At 44.9% G+C, this 17,050-nt stretch overlaps 1 protein-coding gene across 2 annotated transcripts; it reads right to left on the bottom strand.

The window, feature by feature from the left end:
- Positions 1 to 305: 305 nt before the first annotated feature.
- Positions 306 to 16,680, bottom strand: LOC100770536 (coxsackievirus and adenovirus receptor homolog). 2 transcript variants are annotated; one of them, XM_035443888.1, is made up of 7 exons: positions 16,230 to 16,680; positions 13,357 to 13,561; positions 11,101 to 11,270; positions 9,281 to 9,485; positions 5,986 to 6,155; positions 2,976 to 3,180; positions 306 to 460 (listed from the first exon to the last, which is right to left on the bottom strand). In XM_035443888.1, the coding sequence occupies exons 1-7, from the start codon at positions 16,431 to 16,433 to the stop codon at positions 456 to 458; spliced, it is 1,164 nt and encodes a 387-aa protein (XP_035299779.1). In that variant the 5' UTR covers positions 16,434 to 16,680; the 3' UTR covers positions 306 to 455. The 2 variants fall into 2 exon arrangements, with proteins under 2 accessions (XP_035299779.1, XP_027270054.1); XM_027414253.2 differs by lacking the exon at positions 306 to 460 and having other exon boundaries at positions 2,912 to 3,180.
- Between the last annotated feature and the right edge of the window lie 370 nt (positions 16,681 to 17,050).

The raw sequence follows: 17,050 nt of genomic DNA on the forward strand, positions 1-17,050 counted from the left end.
TTCCAATACTGAGTTATAGGAGCCCAACACTGGAGAGTCACTGCCGCAATAAAGTGCAGAACAGGACAAACAGAGAGCAAACTTCTCTGCAGTACACCTCACCCCCAGAGAACATGGAAATGGAGTTAAAGCAATATTGTTTGAATGACTTAGATTCTTTTTCCAAAGTTTGAAATTCCAAATCATATTTGTTTTTATCAACCGATAACCAGAAAAATTACATCTCTATCTCCAAGATACTTGTCTCAGGTTCTTTAAACCCTAGAATACAGGAGAGAACTGAAGAAAGAAAAATCAAACAAAACTATGAGACACTGGTTTATTCTCATGAAGGACTCTTTTGGGGTTGAAGGAGTGCAGGGGGGCACAAGGCACATTTCATTGAAGACTCACAGATCAAATAATTGGCAAAACTTGATTAAAAGTTCAATTGATGTGATCTCTGGGGCAGATGATTAGCCTGAAAAGAAAGGCATTTGTTTAGGGAAAGCAATTGTGCATAATAGGTATAATTTACATGTGCTAATAAAATTAGAAATATTTTTAAAGCCTCAACAATGCAAACCATTTACAGATACAAATATGTAAGCCTAAGATTTGGGAGGCAAGGCAGAAGGGGCCCAAGTTCAAGATCAGCCAAGGAGACCCTTAAAATAAAAACCAACAGTATAGTAAGAGTATATGCTATCCTTGGAACATGAGAGATGGCTCAGTGGTTAAGAGCATCTGTTGCCCCAGAGAGGACCTAGGTTGAGCTCCAGGACCCCTATGGTGGCTCATAACCATAACTCCATTGTTAGGAGTCTGACCCCCCTCTTCTGATCTCTGAGGGCTCTAGGCATGTCCATGGTGCAGACATACATACATGCAGGAAAAACACACAAAACAAATAAAACTTGAAGCATTTTAAAGAATATATGCTGTCCTTATTGGAAAGCACAAACAGGGCTGGCTCAGTGGATAAAGCACTTGTTGATAAACAGGGCACCCTGAGTTTGATATCCAGGACACACAATGATGGAAAGAGAAGCCAACTCCTGTAAGTTGTCTTATGAGCTCCAGCATGTGTCATGGTACATAAGCATACACATACACACACACACACACACACACACACACACACACACACACACACACCCCACACACCCCACACACGATAAAGTACATACATGAAGTAATAACTGATAAGGAAAGAAATGCAATTAAGTGTACTGAGGAATGCCAAAGTGTTTGGAGCAGTGAGATTATGACTGAGAACTCCAGTCACTCAGGCTGGGTCACTTATTTCACACTGTAGGAAGCATTTTTAGCTGGCAGCACTCAGGCCACAGTGCCTTTGACCAGGGTCTGTGCTCTGCAGGAGATAGCCCCTATCGCTGTGTGGATGAGCTCAGTGGCCCTTCTCTTTCCTGGTCCCTGGGCCGATACTCCTTCCCTGGTGAAGAGGCTGATTCCCACCTGTACCCTCTTTCACCTCTCTTCCTGATGAGTTCGTCAAACAGAAGAAACAAGGAATAGTGAGCATGTGTGTATGTGGGGAGGGACCCTGACTGTTTACTTCTATGGTTGTACAAGACAATCAGAAATTCCTACAAAAAACGTGTCCCCAAGAATCCTCCAAGCTGAGCACGCCTTTAATCCCAGCACTCGGGAGGCTGAGGCAGGTGGATCTCTGTGAGTTCGAGAACAGCCTGGTCTACAAGAACTAGTTCCAGGACAGCCTCCAAAGCCACAGAGAAAACCTGTCTAGAAAACAAACAAACAAACAAGCAAAAAAAGAATCCTCCAAAACATGAGACCTTAGGTTGCCCAACAGGAGGTTTGCTGCGATAACGAAGCACTAGCCACCATCCACCTGCATAAAGCCTGCTGCAGTAAGGCGCTCAAGTGTACTGTGAACTATCACCTTTCCAAATCTGAACTTGGGAGGATGGAGATTGGGCACATGACCCCACACAGAAGGAAACTTCGAAGCCCGGCGATCATAGGAGTTCCCACTTGTCTCCTTGACCATCAGTGAGAGGACTTCACCACTTCCCAGCCTGGCTTACCTCCCATTTTCAGGGTGAAAACACTGGTACCAGGGATGTGACATCACTGCCTGATGTGGACTGGCTTCTCCGGTCCATCAGTTTTCTCCTTTGCTCTGTCCCCAGCATCCTAAAAACCCAGCTCTGCACCATGGAAACCACATCCGTGTGCAGTGAAAGCAAAAGCCCAGATGCTCACACGCAGCTCTGAGGGGTGACTGACGGGTACAGTGACGTTTACAGCTTTTTATACTCCGTGTTTCCATACACACAGAGTAGACTGATGCCTGAGGAAATGTAGAAATTTAATTCTCAGGGCAAACTCAGAAGACTACACCCAAAACAACAGTGACAATGACAACAATGCAGCTCTCCTGAGTCCAGGGTCAGGGTCTTTCTCACACAACAAGACTTCATTTATTTTGAAAATCATAAAGAATTTTGCAAAGAAGTTAGTTGCTTTTCATTTTTCTTATCTAAAAATGTGCCAGCTTTATGTTTTTGGTTTTTTGTTTGTTTGTTTGTTGTTTTGTTTTGTTTGAGACATGGTTTCTTTGTGGAGCTTTGGAGGCCGTCCTGGAACTAGCTCTTGTAGACCAGGCTGATCTTGAACTCACAGAGATCCACCTGCCTCAGCCTCCCGAGTTCTGGGTTTAAAGGTGTGCTCCACCACCTCCCGGCCCAGCTTTATGTTTTAAGCTAAGTGAGGATGTTAGAAATACTTCAAAAGTTTACTTATAATTCTAGGAACAGGGGTGTGGCTCAGTGGTAGAGCTCTTTCCTCAAAAACATGAGGCCCAGGTTTCACTCCTAACATATCAAAAATGAATAAATACAATTATTACTGTCAAAGGTAAGTTGGTCTTACATAAATGCTTGATTTTAGTGCTGTGACCTTTCACCCCATTAGTAAACCATCGCTCTCTACCAACAGCAGTAACTTACCAACAACTGTCAGCTGAATGGTCCTCTTGACCTCCCCAGAGCCATGGAACATGCCACACTGATAGATGCCAGCATCAGATAGGCGAACATTGCTTATGTTGATGGATGCGTCCCCAGACCTGATGTTGTCACTAGTAAATTTCACTCGTCCTTTCATATCTTGATAGAAGTCATCATAAATTTTGTCTGCTAGATTTACAATAAACTAAAAGAAAACCAGAACATAAGGGGAAAAAAAAAAACCAAGCATGGGCTTAGGAAATGGCTCAGGGGTTAGAAGCTTGAAGTTCTCTTCCAGAGGACCCAGGACTGGGGTCTTAGCACCCACATGGCAGTTCACAGTGACCTGTAACTTGAGATCAATGGGATTAAACAGCCTCTTCTGGCCTCCACAGGCACTAGGCAGGCACATGGTACACAGATATACATACAGTCAAAAACAAAAAATCTCACTTAAAATAAAAAATAAATCTAAAACAATGTTTTGTTAAATCTGCATATACCATGTTGTCATAGAATTAAAAAAAAATGAGAGAAAGGGAAGGAGAGAGAAAGTAGAGAGCTAGGGAGATGGCTCAGTAAATAAAGTGTTTGACAGACAAGCATTAGAACCTGAATTAGGAACCCCAGTGCCAGTATGAGAGCTAGGCATGATTTCACATTTCTGTAAGCCTACCACTAGAGTCGGGGTTGGGGGGCAAAGCCTAGGCACTTGCTGGCCAGTCAGTGAGCCCTAGTGTCAGCAGGAGACCATATCTCAACATGTGATGGACAGAGAGAGCAGATGACACCTGACCTCAACCTCTGGCTTCCACAAGCACGCCCACACATATACGCATGCATCTGCACACACGTGTGCTAAATTACATACACAGAAAGAAGAGATGGAAACAGAGGGAAGGAGGGAGGGAGGAAGGAAGGAAGGAAGGAAGAAACACATTACAAGGAAACCCACAATACTTAAAAACAGGATAAAGTAGAAATGGGCTGGTCTGACCCTATTTATTATTATTATTTTAAAAGATTTTATTTATTTATTATGTATACAACATTCTGCTTCCATGTATATCTGCACACCAGAAGAGGGCACCAGATCTCATTATAGATGGTTGTGAGCCACCATGTGGTTGCTGGGAATTGAACTCAGGACCTCTGGAAGAGCAGTCGTTGCTCTTAACCTCTGAGCCATCTCTCCAGCCCTATTTATTATTATTATTTTAAGCTTTGTTTTTTATTTTAAATTATATTTATATTGAGCCAGGTGTGGTATCACTCACCTATAATCCCAGCATGTACCAGACTTTTTCTTTTGGGCCACAAACCAGCTCTCTAATCATGACACAGAGACTTATTATTAGTTATGAATGCTTGGCTTAGCCTAGGCACTTTTCTGGCTGGCTCTTTTAACTTAAATTAACCTGTTTCTCTGATCTACCCTTTGCCTTGGGGCTTATTACCTTTGTTCTGTATATTTTACCTTCACTGCTTCTCTATGTCTGTCTGTCTGCCGTCTGCCTGGCTTCATGCACCAAGCACGTCCCTTGTTCTCCTCCTTCCTCTCTCGTTCTTCCCCTTCTTCCTACCCTCACTCTCTCCTCCTATTTATTCTCCCCACACCCCCACCAACCCTGCCTCTCTTTTCTCCTGCTTAGCTATTGGCAGTTCAGCTCATTATTAGACCAATCAGGTGCCTTAGGCAGGCAAAGTGAAACAGATGCAACATATCTTCATTTAATTAAAAACACATCCTTTCATTGGTAAACAAATGCAGCATAAACGAAAACAACACACCTTTACACAGTTGAAGTCATGTTCTGCAGTATAAACAAATGTAACACATCTTTATTAGTTAGAAACAATATTCAACACCAGCACTGGAAGGCCAGAAGAGAGTGCTGGGTCACGTGGAACTGAAGTTACAGACAGCTGTGAGCTGCCATGTTGATGCTGGGAACTGAAACCAGGTTCTCTGGAACAGCAGCCAGCTCTTAAGTGCTGAGCCAAGTCTTTGGCTTCCACATTCTCATTACAAATGGAAAACCCAGAGTCCAGTGTGATTAAATATCATTTAACATGATTAAATAACACAGCCCAGTACTAGAGAAGGGATTGGTGATACTGGACAGGACCACATACTTGCTCATTCCTGTATGTTCTTGTTTTTCAGTTGCCTCAGAGGGTATAGTAAAAAAAAAAAAAAATCAATAAAACAACAGGCCACTCTTTGCGCCCCCAAGAAGGCTATCATAATTTGCCTGCATAATGTAACCAAAAAGACCAATTGCTTTTTGTCTTAATGCAAATTTGGAAGGCAGGCATGATGGGACACACCTGTGTTCCGGTAACTAGGGAGACTGAAGCTTGATCATGACAAAAATTTAAGATTATAGAATCTGACTTCTGGGGCTGGAGAGATGGCTCAGAGGTTAAGAGCACTGACTGGCCGGGCGTTGGTGGCGCATGCCTTTAATCCCAGCACTCGGGAGGCAGAGGCAGGCAGATCTCTGTGAGTTCGAGGCCAGCCTGGTCTCCAGAGAGAGTGCCAGGATAGGCTCCAAAGCTACACAGAGAAACCGTGTCTGGGGGGGCGGGGGGGAGGGAAGAGCACTGACTGCTCTTCCAGAGGTTCTGAGTTCAATTCCCAGCAACCACATGGTGACTCACAGCCATCTATAATGAGGTCTGGTGCCCTCTTCTGGCATGCAGACATACATGCAGGCAGAACCCTATGTACATAACAAATAAATACATCTTTTAAAAAAAATCTGACAGAGTCTAGTGACTCTGACATACACACACTCCACACGCTTGCTGCCCGGCCCACCCAGCACACCCCTCTTGTTCCTTGCCTCCTGTCACAAATGTTCACGCTCACATTTTCCACAGCATCCTCTTGTCCCTGATGTGTTGTCAGGTCACTCTATCCATGTTCACAAGCCTGGGCAGTGGGACTTCCAGCCACCATACCACATCTGCCTAGTGAGAGTGAGCAGACACAGGGCACACTCACCATACGGTTCACCACCTCGTTTTCAGGTCCTGTAAGCTGCATCCAGTCAATGAATAGTGGTCCTTGGTCCTCAGGGCTAAGGGTGAACATGCAGGGCAGGTGGACAGTTTCCCCTTGGGCTTCCTGAATCGTCTGCTCTGGAGTAGTGATGTTCACACTTCCAGTGAAATCTGGAGAGAGAAACATGTGCATGGCACTGAGCATCTGCTGTCACTCACTGGCTGGCTCCAGGCTGGAGCCAATCAGGTGACGGGATGAGGAGAGGTGGGTGAGACCTGGACCTAGAAGGATGCAGCTCCCACCCAGGGGTGCCCTAGGTTTTAGTTTGTGCTCATGAAAGTGGAACGACTGTGGACATTACCTCATCCTATGTCACTCCCTTAGAGCACCTGCCACTTCCCAGTGTTGTCAGACACAAGCTTCTGCTAGCAAGTGCTCGCTCTTCCCAGCAGATGTAGACAAGGGGGTTTAGTCAGAGCTTCTGGGGGTCGGTTTTGTCTACAAATGGTAAGCCAAATTGATTCATGCTAGCCCCAGTGCCACAGGCTCCCTGAGGACTCCGTGTGCAGTGCCCACAGAGTCCAGAAGAAGGCATAGAACCCCTGAGACTGGAGTCACAGACAGCAATGAGCGGTCATGAGGGTGCTGAGAATCAAATTCTAGTCCTCTGGAAGAGCAGCCAGTGCTCTTAACCTCTGAGCCATAGCTCTAGCCATAATACACAAGTTTTAAAAAAGCCCTCCATTTAGATCACACTTAAGGATGATGTTGAAAATTCTTTTCTGTTTTGTTTTGTTTGATGTACAATAATCTGAGTGCTAAACAAGTAATAACGTCAGGTGAAGCTCTGTGGGCAAGATGCTTGTCAGGCTAGTTGATGACCTGAATTTGATCCCTGAAAGCCACTGTGGAAGGAGAATGTCAACTCCTGAAAGTTGTCCTCTGACATGTACTGGTATGCTGTGGTGCCACACAGATACATAATGTCTCTCGTTCTCTCTCTCTCTGTCCCTCCTTCTCTCCCTCTGTCTCTCTCTGTCTTCTCTCTCTCTCTCTCTGTCTCTGTCTCTCTCTGTCTCTCTCTGTCTCTCTCTCTCTCTCTCTCTCACACACACACACACACACACACACACACACACACACACAATTCTGTCCCCAGCTCTGTACCATGGAAACCTCATTAGTCCGTGTGCAGTGAAAGCAAACACCCAGACTCTCATGCGCAGCTCTGAGGAGTGACTGACGGGTACAGTGACGATTGCAGCCTTTTATACTCTGTGTTTCCATACACACAGAGTAGACTGAGGCCCAAAGAAATGTAGACATTTAATTCTCAGGGCAAACTCAGAAGACAAAGCTCAAAACAGCAACAACACAGCTATCCTGAGTCCAGGCTCAGGTTCTTTCTTACACAATGGGACTCTTGACCATCCTGGCTGTGAGAAATGTGCAGAGTCTTATACCTCCCACGGGCCTCCTGGCCTCTCAGGGCCTCCATCCCAACCTTCTGTTGACCAGAGCTTACTAAAGGTGGAACTAGACCTGGAAAGCCACAAAAAAGGTAGCAGAGAAGAGGAGCAGCCTTGGGGTGTGGGCCTTGGTTAGTGTCTGCTCACACAGATAGTAGTAGGCCTGGAAAGAATAGAGACAGAGACTGTAGTCCCTGGTACAGTTTCCACAAAAGAAAACAAGGCTTCAACCTTTTAAAGACTTAACCCTCTTCTGAGCATTGTATACGCCTATACTGGACAAGGAATATATATATACATATATGTATGTATGTATGTATGTATGTATATATATGTATATAGAGAGAGACAGAGACAGAGACAGAGACAGAGAGAGAGGGTGTGGAAGGTGGAAATGCAGCTAAAAAACTTCTTCTGGTGCATATGTTCCAATACAGAACCAAAAGTAACATGAAAAACAAACAACATGTTCTCCCCACCCCCAATTATTGTTCCCATTATAAGAACAACAATCAGGCTGGAGAGATGGCTCAGCAGTTAAGAACACTGGCTGCTTTTCCCAGAGGTCCTGAGTTCAATTCCCAACAACCACGTGATGGCTCACAACCATTCATAATTCGATCTGGTGCCCTCTTCTGGCCTGTATACATAATAAATAAATCTTTTTAAAACAGAACAATCAGAACAACCTATAATCATGTTGAAACAACTTAAAAAGGACCTGCTTGCAGAAACCTGCACAAAGTCAAGCCCGAATCCCAGTATGGACTGGCAGGGGACTTACAAAGTGCACCTCTGAGGAGCATTGGAATTGGTGGCTGCTCAGGCAGAGAGAGGCTGTTTTCTTTAGCGATGGAGGCCCTGAGAGGCTGCCCATACTCCAGTAGATGACCCACAACCCCCACACAGAAGGCTGCACTGAGTCAATTAGTGAGGGAAATAGAGGGCCAGAGAGAGGGAAAGGGTCAGAGTGACAGACAGCAAGAAGCTGAAAAGGAAAATGGGGAGGATGGGAGGGAAAGGGGAGGAAAAGGAGGCACCAACTCTGGGTAGATTTATAAAAATAGATTATACGCATGGATGAAATTCTTAAGCAGAAAAACAACCTTCACTTATTTTTTAAATTGTCAATGATTTTACAAAGTTTGTCAGAGGCAGGGCATGTTGCCATACGCCTTTAAATCCAGCACTTGAGAGGCAATGCAGGCAGATCTCTGTTAGTTTGAGGCCATTTTGGTCTACACAGATATAGGGCATCCAGGAATGCTTAGTGGAACCCTGTCTCAAAAACCAGAAACCAAGTGGCAGGAGCGATGGCTCAGTGGTTAAGAGCACTGGCTGCTCTTCTGAAGGACCCAGGTTCAGTTTGCAGCATCCATATGGTGGCTCACAACTGTCTGTAACTCCAGATGCAGGGGATCCGTCACCCTTTTCTGGCTTCCAGACATTCCTGCAGGCAAAACGCTCAGATGCATAAAATAAAATGAAAGAAAACAAACAAAACGAAGCAATAACAACAAAAAGAAGTAACTCACCTCTTTTTCTTTTGCAAAAGAAAAAATGTGTTTACTTTATGTCTCACACAATGTGAGGACATTAGAAATACCCCAAAGTTTAAAATTATCATTCTAGAGCTAGGAGTGTGGGTCAGTGTTAGAGTCCCTTCCTAGCAAACATGAGCCCTGGGTTTCATCCCTCACATAGCAAAAATGAGTATAATTATTACTCTAGAGTCAAAGCTTTGTCTGATAAATGGCTGTAACTTTAGCACCGTGTGCTCCCATCACAATCATCTAAGACACCCATCACTACCAACAGGAACTTACCGGTGACGGTCAGCTTAATATTCCTGTTCACAATGCCGGGGTTTTCTTTCACTCTGCACTGATAGGTGCCAGCGTCCGATAGCTGAACATTTGTTATATTTATGGATGCGTCCCCAGACCTGATGTCATGACTGGTAAAATGCACTCGTCCTTTCAGATCTGGATAGACGTCACCACTAATTTTGTCTGCAGAATATACAATAACCTAAAGGAAAACAAAAACAGAAGAGAGAAATACACCAACGGAAACAAAACCAAGCGTGGAGTGTACTGGTGTGCATGTGTGTGGTTACCTGCGGATGAGGGCACGGAGGACAGAGGAAAGCACTGGGTATCTTGCTCTGTGCTCTCTATCTTACTCATCTGAGGCAGGGTCTCAAACTGAACCTGGACATAGGTTAGCAGCCGGACCCGCCCAGCCATCCTCCTGCCTCTGCCCTTCAGAAGCTGAAACTAACAGCATGAATTTCCCCACACTATTCACGTCCATAAGGATTGCATTATAGTTCCTTGTCCTTGTGCGTGAACTCTTACCCACTGAGTCGTCTCTCCAACCCAGTGTTGATTTTTTTTTTTTTCCAGACAGGGTTTCTTTGTGTAACAACAGTTCTGGCTGTCCTGGAACTCGCTCTGTAGATCAGGATGGCCTCGAACTCACAGAGATCCACCTGCCTCTGCCTCCTGAGTGCTGGGATTAAAGACATGTGCCACCACTGTCTGGCCCAATGTTGATTTTTTCAGATAAAATGTGTCCGATGACACTAATATGCAACATTTGAGATAAAAAAATATATATACTAAAGAACCATCTAAACCCTGTCTCAAAAAAACAAAAGAAAAAAAAAAGAAAAAAGAAAGAAAGAAAAAGAAAAAAAAAAGAACCATCTGAAAGATATTTGTGATACAGGTGCTTGAAAACGGGATCTTTGCGTTCTCCTCCTCAGAGCTAGCTTTGACTTTCCAGTGTTCCTCATTTGGCTCTGGTCACTTTGATTAGAAAAACTTCTACAGCAATATTTTATACCATTTCTATATTAACACTGATATTTTAGAGACTTTAAATCCTTGCTTGTTCTTTGTGTGCTTACTTGTTACAAGGCCTTACTGTGTAGCTCAGGCTGGCCTAGAATTTGCTATGTAGCCCAAGCTGGCCTCAAACTTTCAATCCTCCTGCCTCAGCCTACCTACACAGAGAAGGATTGCAGGCATGTGCCACCAAGCTCAGCTTTCCCTTGGCTTTTTAAGAAATTAACTGTATAGGAGAAGTAACTTGAAATGAGAACAGACTGTGGTCATGTAGACAAGCATCCTACTGTGTACATCTCGTGACCCTTTGCTGGTTATATGAGCCTCGTGCAAATCTTAGAATCCTGCCTGGGCCAGGTGCAGTGAGGTAACACTGTAGACCAGAACTGAGGGGGAATTAAAGGAGGAGGATGATTGGACCTGGACTTTGAGACCAGGCTGGGAAACACAGTGAAATGAAAGGAGACAAGAATGACAAAGACAGAGGACATTGCTTCTCACTTCTGACAGTCTGGTGATTCTGGCATGCACACAACCCACAAATGCATCGCCTTGCTGCTTAGCCAACTCAGCACACCCCTCTTGTTCCTTGCCTCCTGGCACACACTTTCAAGTGCTGATTCTCAGAACTTCCACATCCTTTTGTCCCCTGAAGCCTTCAAGAAATCTGATAGCCCCTTCCTCTTCTGAAATCTCCAGTCATTCTATCCATGTTCACAAGCCTGGGCAGTGGGGCTTTCAGCCACCATACCACATCTGCCTAGTGAGAGTGAGCAGACACAGGGCACACTCACCACACGGTCCACCACCTCGTTATTAGGTCCTGAAAGCCGAAGCCACTCAATGTCCAGTGGTCCTTGGTCCTCAGGGCTAAGGGTGAACATGCAGGGCAGGTGGACAGTTTCCCCTTGGGCTTCCTGAATCGTCTGCTCTGGAGTAGTGATGTTCACACTTCCAGTGAAATCTGGAGAGAGAAACATGTGCATGGCACTGAGCATCTTCGGTCACTCAATGGCTGACTCCAGGCTGGAGCCAATCAGGTGACGGGATGAGGAGAGGTGGGTGAGACCTGGACCTAGAAGGATGCAGTTCCCACCCAGGGGTGCCCTAGGTTTTAGTTTGTGCTCATGAAAGTGGAACGACTGTGGACATTACCTCATCCTATGTCACTCCCTTAGAGCACCTGCCACTTCCCAGTGTTGTCAGACACAAGCTTCTGCTAGCAAGTGCTCGCTCTTCCCAGCAGATGTAGACAAGGGGGTTTAGTCAGAGCTTCTGGGAGTCAGTTTTGTCTATAAATGGAAGGCCAAATTGATTCATGCTAGCCCCAGTGCCACAGGCTCCCAGGAACTCTGTGGGCAGGGCATATGGGTAAATTTCGATGCATTTTCTGCCAAACTGTCTTTAATTCTAAATTTTTATGAAATCTTACAATTTTTAGTGCTACTTTGTTCAGGTGGCAGTGGGTACTGAGGACTAAGCCAAGGCCTATGTATCTTAGGCAAACAGTCTACAGTGGGCTACATTCTTATCCCTGAATGGTTAAAATTATTTCTGGGCAACAAATTTCGATGAGGACAATTTATAAAGAAGCACTGCCAGGTTTCATATACACAGTATTAGGCTCTTTTCTATTGTTTTGGTAAGATTCTACGATCCAGGCAACTTGTAGAAGGAAGTGCTTATTTGGGTTACAGTTCTAGAAGGAGGAGGGGAATGGCTGTCATGGAAACTTGCACCGGCAGCTGCCACAGTAAGCCGAGAACTCCCATAGTGGATAGGAAGCAGGAAGCAGAGATACACTGTGAATAGTATGGTGCTTTTGAATCCTCAAATCTGCCCTCAAAGACGTACTTCCTCCATCAGGGCCACACCTCCTAAACCTACCCAATAGTGCCAGCAACTGGCAGCCAGACTGAGTGGCAGACAGTCTCATTCTAACCATTGTACATATATAAATTCACTAAGTGATTGGCCTAGGTATTATGCTTAAGACATTTCTTGTTTCATCTTTTTTCATAGTTTCTTTCTAAAAAGGTTAATCACATTTATTTTAGTAGTTTTGAGAAGGCATTTTAAACTATCACAAGTTACTTGAAGATTTGTATTCTGTAACATTTGCAGTTAAGGTTGGTATAACCGTTCAGTAGGTTAAGGAGCTTCCATGTAAGCCTGGCCACATGAGCTTGAAAGCCATCCCCCCCCCCAACACACACACACACACACACACACACACACACACACACACACACACACACACACACTTCTGTCCCCAGCATCCTAAACACCCAGCTCTGCACCATGGAAACCTCTTTAGTCCATGTGCAGTGAAAACAAAAGCTCAGACGCTGCTCTGAGGGGTGACTGACGGGTACAGTGACGATTGCAGTCTTTTATACTCCATGCTTCCATAACACAGAGTAGACTAAGGCCTGAGGAAATGAAATTTATTTAATTCTCAGGGCAAACTCAGAAGCCTAGATCCAAAACAACAGTGACAATAACAATGATGCAGTTCTCCCGAGTCCAGGGTCAGGGTTCTTTCTCACACAATAAAACCCCTCATTTATTTTGAAAATCTCCAAGAATTTTGCAAAGAAAGTGTCTTTCTTTTTCTTTTCTTGCAAGATACCGTTCTCTGTGGAACAGCCCCCTCTGTCCTAGAACTCACTTTATAAACCAGGCTGGCCTCAAACTCACAGAGACCTGCCTGCCTCTGTCTCCTAAGTGCTAGTATTAAAGGTGAGCACCACCACTGCCTGACTTTTTATTTTTCTTATATAAAAATGTTATAGCTTTTTATTTTATGGTATGTGAGGACATTAGGGATACTTAACAAGTTAACATTACTCTAGGCTATGGGTGTGGCTCTGTGGCAGAGCCCTTTCCTAGTAAGCATGAAGCCCTGTGCTTCATCCCTAGCATATTGAAAATAAATATAATTATTACTGTAAAAGTCATGTTTGTCTTTCATAAATGTTGTGACTGTAGTACTGTGACCTTCCACCCTGTTACTGAGAAGCTGCTCTCCAGCAACAATAGTGACTTACCAACAACTGTCAGCTGGATGGTTGTCTTGGCAACACCAGGGGCTTTTTTCACTTTGCACTGGTAGGTGCCACTGTCTGAAGGCCGAACATTTCTTATCTTTATGGATGCATCGCCAGACACAATATCATTAGTTGTAAAATTTACTCGTCCTTTCAGGTCATAGTAGAAGTCAGAATAAATTTTATCTACAGTATACAAAATAATCTAAAAGCAATCCAAAACGGGGTGGATTAGCCAAAACAGAAAAATACAATAAACAAAACCATGCTGCCATAGAATCAAAATACAAAGATAGAAGGGAAGGAAGGAAGGAAGGAAGGAAGGAAGGAAGGAAGGAAGGAAGGAAGGAAGGCTGGACACAGCGAGAAGAGTGAGAAAGAGAGGTGGAGGTAGGCAGGGTGAGAAAACCTAGATATTTGCCGGGTGTTGGTGGCGCACGCCTTTAATCCCAGCACTCGGGAGGCAGAGGCAGGCAGATCTCTGTGAGTTCGAGGCCAGCCTGGTCCACAGAGTGCCAGGATAGGCTCCAAAGCTACACGAAGAAACCCTGTCTCGGAAAAACAAAACAAACAAAAACAGAAGAAGTGCATCCTGGGAGGGGAAGACAAGCCACTCACAACCCAGGGGCTCACTTCAATGATTGTCATAATGATGGGCAAACTGAGGAAACCCCTGAAAATAAGCAGCTGCCTGGTGCCCTGATCACCCACTAACCAGAAGAATGTTACTTTCAGAGTTTAAATGACTGCTCTCTACGAACCACAAGTAAAAATAATAAGGTTTCTTTTCTGAAATATGTACGAGGTGACTCAAGAGAGAGCTCAGTCCCTCAGAGCATTTGCTGGTCATCCAGAGGATCCCAGTTCCATTCTAATTATCCATGTTAGAGCGCTCACACCAGCTTTTAACTCCAGCTGAAGGAGATCCTGATTTTATTTGGCCTTTGTTGGAAACCCTTACATGGGGCACACACACACTCCAATATGTATTATTATATTTTCATGTGCTTTCCCTGGGCCAATATAGGTTATTAACTTTACTTTTTTTTTTCCTAAATGCTTTATTTTTAATTTATTTGTTTGGGGAGTGTGTGTGTGTGTGTGTGTGTGTGTGTGTGTGTGTGTGTGTGTGTGTGTTACATGGGCCTGTGGGTCTACAGACACAAGCAGACAGCAATGGGTGTCCATCACTATCACACTCCACCTTTTTCCCTTGAGACAAGTGTCTTAGTCAAGGTTTCTATTGCTGTGATCAACACCATGACCAAAAGCAAGTAGGGGGTGGAAAAGGTTTATTTGGTTTCTGCTTCATCATCACTGTTCATCATCAAAAGAAGTCAGGGCAGGAACCTGGAGGCAGGGGCTGATGCAGAGCCACAGAGGGCATTGCTTACTGACTTGCTCAGCCTGCTTTCTAATAGAACCCAGGACCACAAGCACAGGGATGGCACCACCCACAATGGGTGGACCCTCCCCCATTGATCGATAATTAAGAAAATGTCCTACAGGCTTGCCCACAGCCTGATATTATGGAACTCTTTTTTTTTTAAATTAAGTTTCCTGCTCTCCAATGAATGACTGTAGTTGTATCAAGTTGACATAAAACTAGCCACCACAAGAAGGTGGTGTCTCACTTAACCAGCTGAGACAGAATCCAGCAGGCCTCTAGTGCTTTTGTTACAGGCATACATTTCCACACACTGCTTTCTACAGGGGGCTGGGGATTTGAGTTCAGTTTCTCATGTTCGCACAGCAAGCCCGCCTACCCATGAACCATCACAGCGACCAGTCCAATGCTGATTAGCTTTTTAAGCAAATGTGCCAGATGAAGCTGATATAAAACAATCTAAATAAAATACTAAAGAACCACCCAAAACACAAGTGTGAGCCAGTACTGGGACATGGATGTGATCATTGGGTGTGCCTCCTCCTCAGAGCTAGCTTTGACTTTCCAGTGTTCTTCATTTGGCTCTGGTCACTTTGATTAGAAAAACTTCTGCAGTAATATTTTTGCATGATTTCTATAGTTTAACACTGATATTTTAGGGACTTTAAATCCTTGCTTGTTCTTGTATGCTTACTTGTTACAAGGCCTTACTGTGTAGCTCAGGCTGGCCTAGAATTTGCTATGCAGACCAATCTGGCCTCAAACTTTCAATCCTCCTGCCTCAGCCTACCCACACAGAGAAGGATTGCAGGCATGTGCCACCAAGCTCAGCTTTCCCTTGGCTTTTTAAGAAATTAACTGTATAGGAGAAGTAACTTGAAATGAGGAAAACAGACTGTGGTCATGTAGACAAGCATCCTACTGTGTACATCTCGTGACCCTTTGCTGGTTATATGAGCCTCGTGCAAATCTTAGAATCCTGCCTGGGCCAGGTGCAGTGAGGTAACACTGTAGACCAGAACTGAGGGGGAATTAAAGGAGGAGGATGACTGGGCCTGGACTTTGAGACCAGGCTGGGAAACACAGTGAAATAAAAGGAGACAAGAGTGACAAAGACAGAGGACATAGATCCCAACTTCTGACGACGGAGTCTAGTGACTTTACACACACATACACACACACACCACACACACACACACACACACACACACACACACACACACGCACGCACCACACACACAAGCTGCTTAGCTGACTCAGCACACCCCTCTTGTTCCTTGCCTCCTGCCACACACGAAATTTCAAGTGCTGATTCTCAGAACTTCCACATCCTTTTGTCCCCTGAAGCCTTCAAGAAATCTGATAGCCCCTTCCTCTTCTGAAATCTCCAGTCATTCTATCCATGTTCACAAGCCTGGGCAGTGGGACTTCCAGCCACCATACCACATCTGCCTAGTGAGAGTGAGCAGACACAGGGCACACTCACCACACGGTCCACCACCTCGTTATTAGGTCCTGAAAGCCGAAGCCACTCAATGTCCAGTGGTCCTTGGTCCTCAGGGCTAAGGGTGAACATGCAGGGCAGGTGGACAGTTTCCCCTTGGGCTTCCTGAATCGTCTGCTCTGGAGTAGTGATGTTCACACTTCCAGTGAAATCTGGAGAGAGAAACATGTGCATGGCACTGAGCATCTTCGGTCACTCAATGGCTGACTCCAGGCTGGAGCCAATCAGGTGACGGGATGAGGAGAGGTGGGTGAGACCTGGACCTAGAAGGATGCAGTTCCCACCCAGGGGTGCCCTAGGTTTTAGTTTGTGCTCACGAAAGTGGAACGACTGTGGACATTACCTCATCCTATGTCACTCCCTTAGAGCACCTGCCACTTACCAGTGTTGTGCAGACACAAGCTTCTGCTAGCAAGTGCTCGCTCTTCCCAGCAGATGTAGACAAGGGGATTTAGCCATAGTGTCTCAGGGTCAGTTTTGTCTATAAATGCAAGGCCAAATTGATGATTCTTGCTAGCCACAGTGCCACTGGCTTCTGGGGACTCTATGGGCAGGGCATACTTGGTTAAATTTTCATGTACTTTCTGTGAAATAGTCCTTAATTCTCAGTTTTCATAAAATCTGATTCTATAATTTGTTGTTTGTTGTTTTTTAAGACAGGATATCTCTGTGTAGCCTTGGCTCTCCTGGAACTTGCTCTATAGACCAGGCTGGCCTTGAACTCATAGAGATCTGCTTGTCTCTGCCTTCTGAGTGCTGGGATTAAAGGCATGTTCCTCCACAAGTAAGTAGTGCCCTCACAA

This window comes from Cricetulus griseus, chromosome 4, assembly GCF_003668045.3.
Source record: "Cricetulus griseus strain 17A/GY chromosome 4, alternate assembly CriGri-PICRH-1.0, whole genome shotgun sequence".
NCBI classification, from domain to species: domain Eukaryota; kingdom Metazoa; phylum Chordata; class Mammalia; order Rodentia; family Cricetidae; genus Cricetulus; species Cricetulus griseus.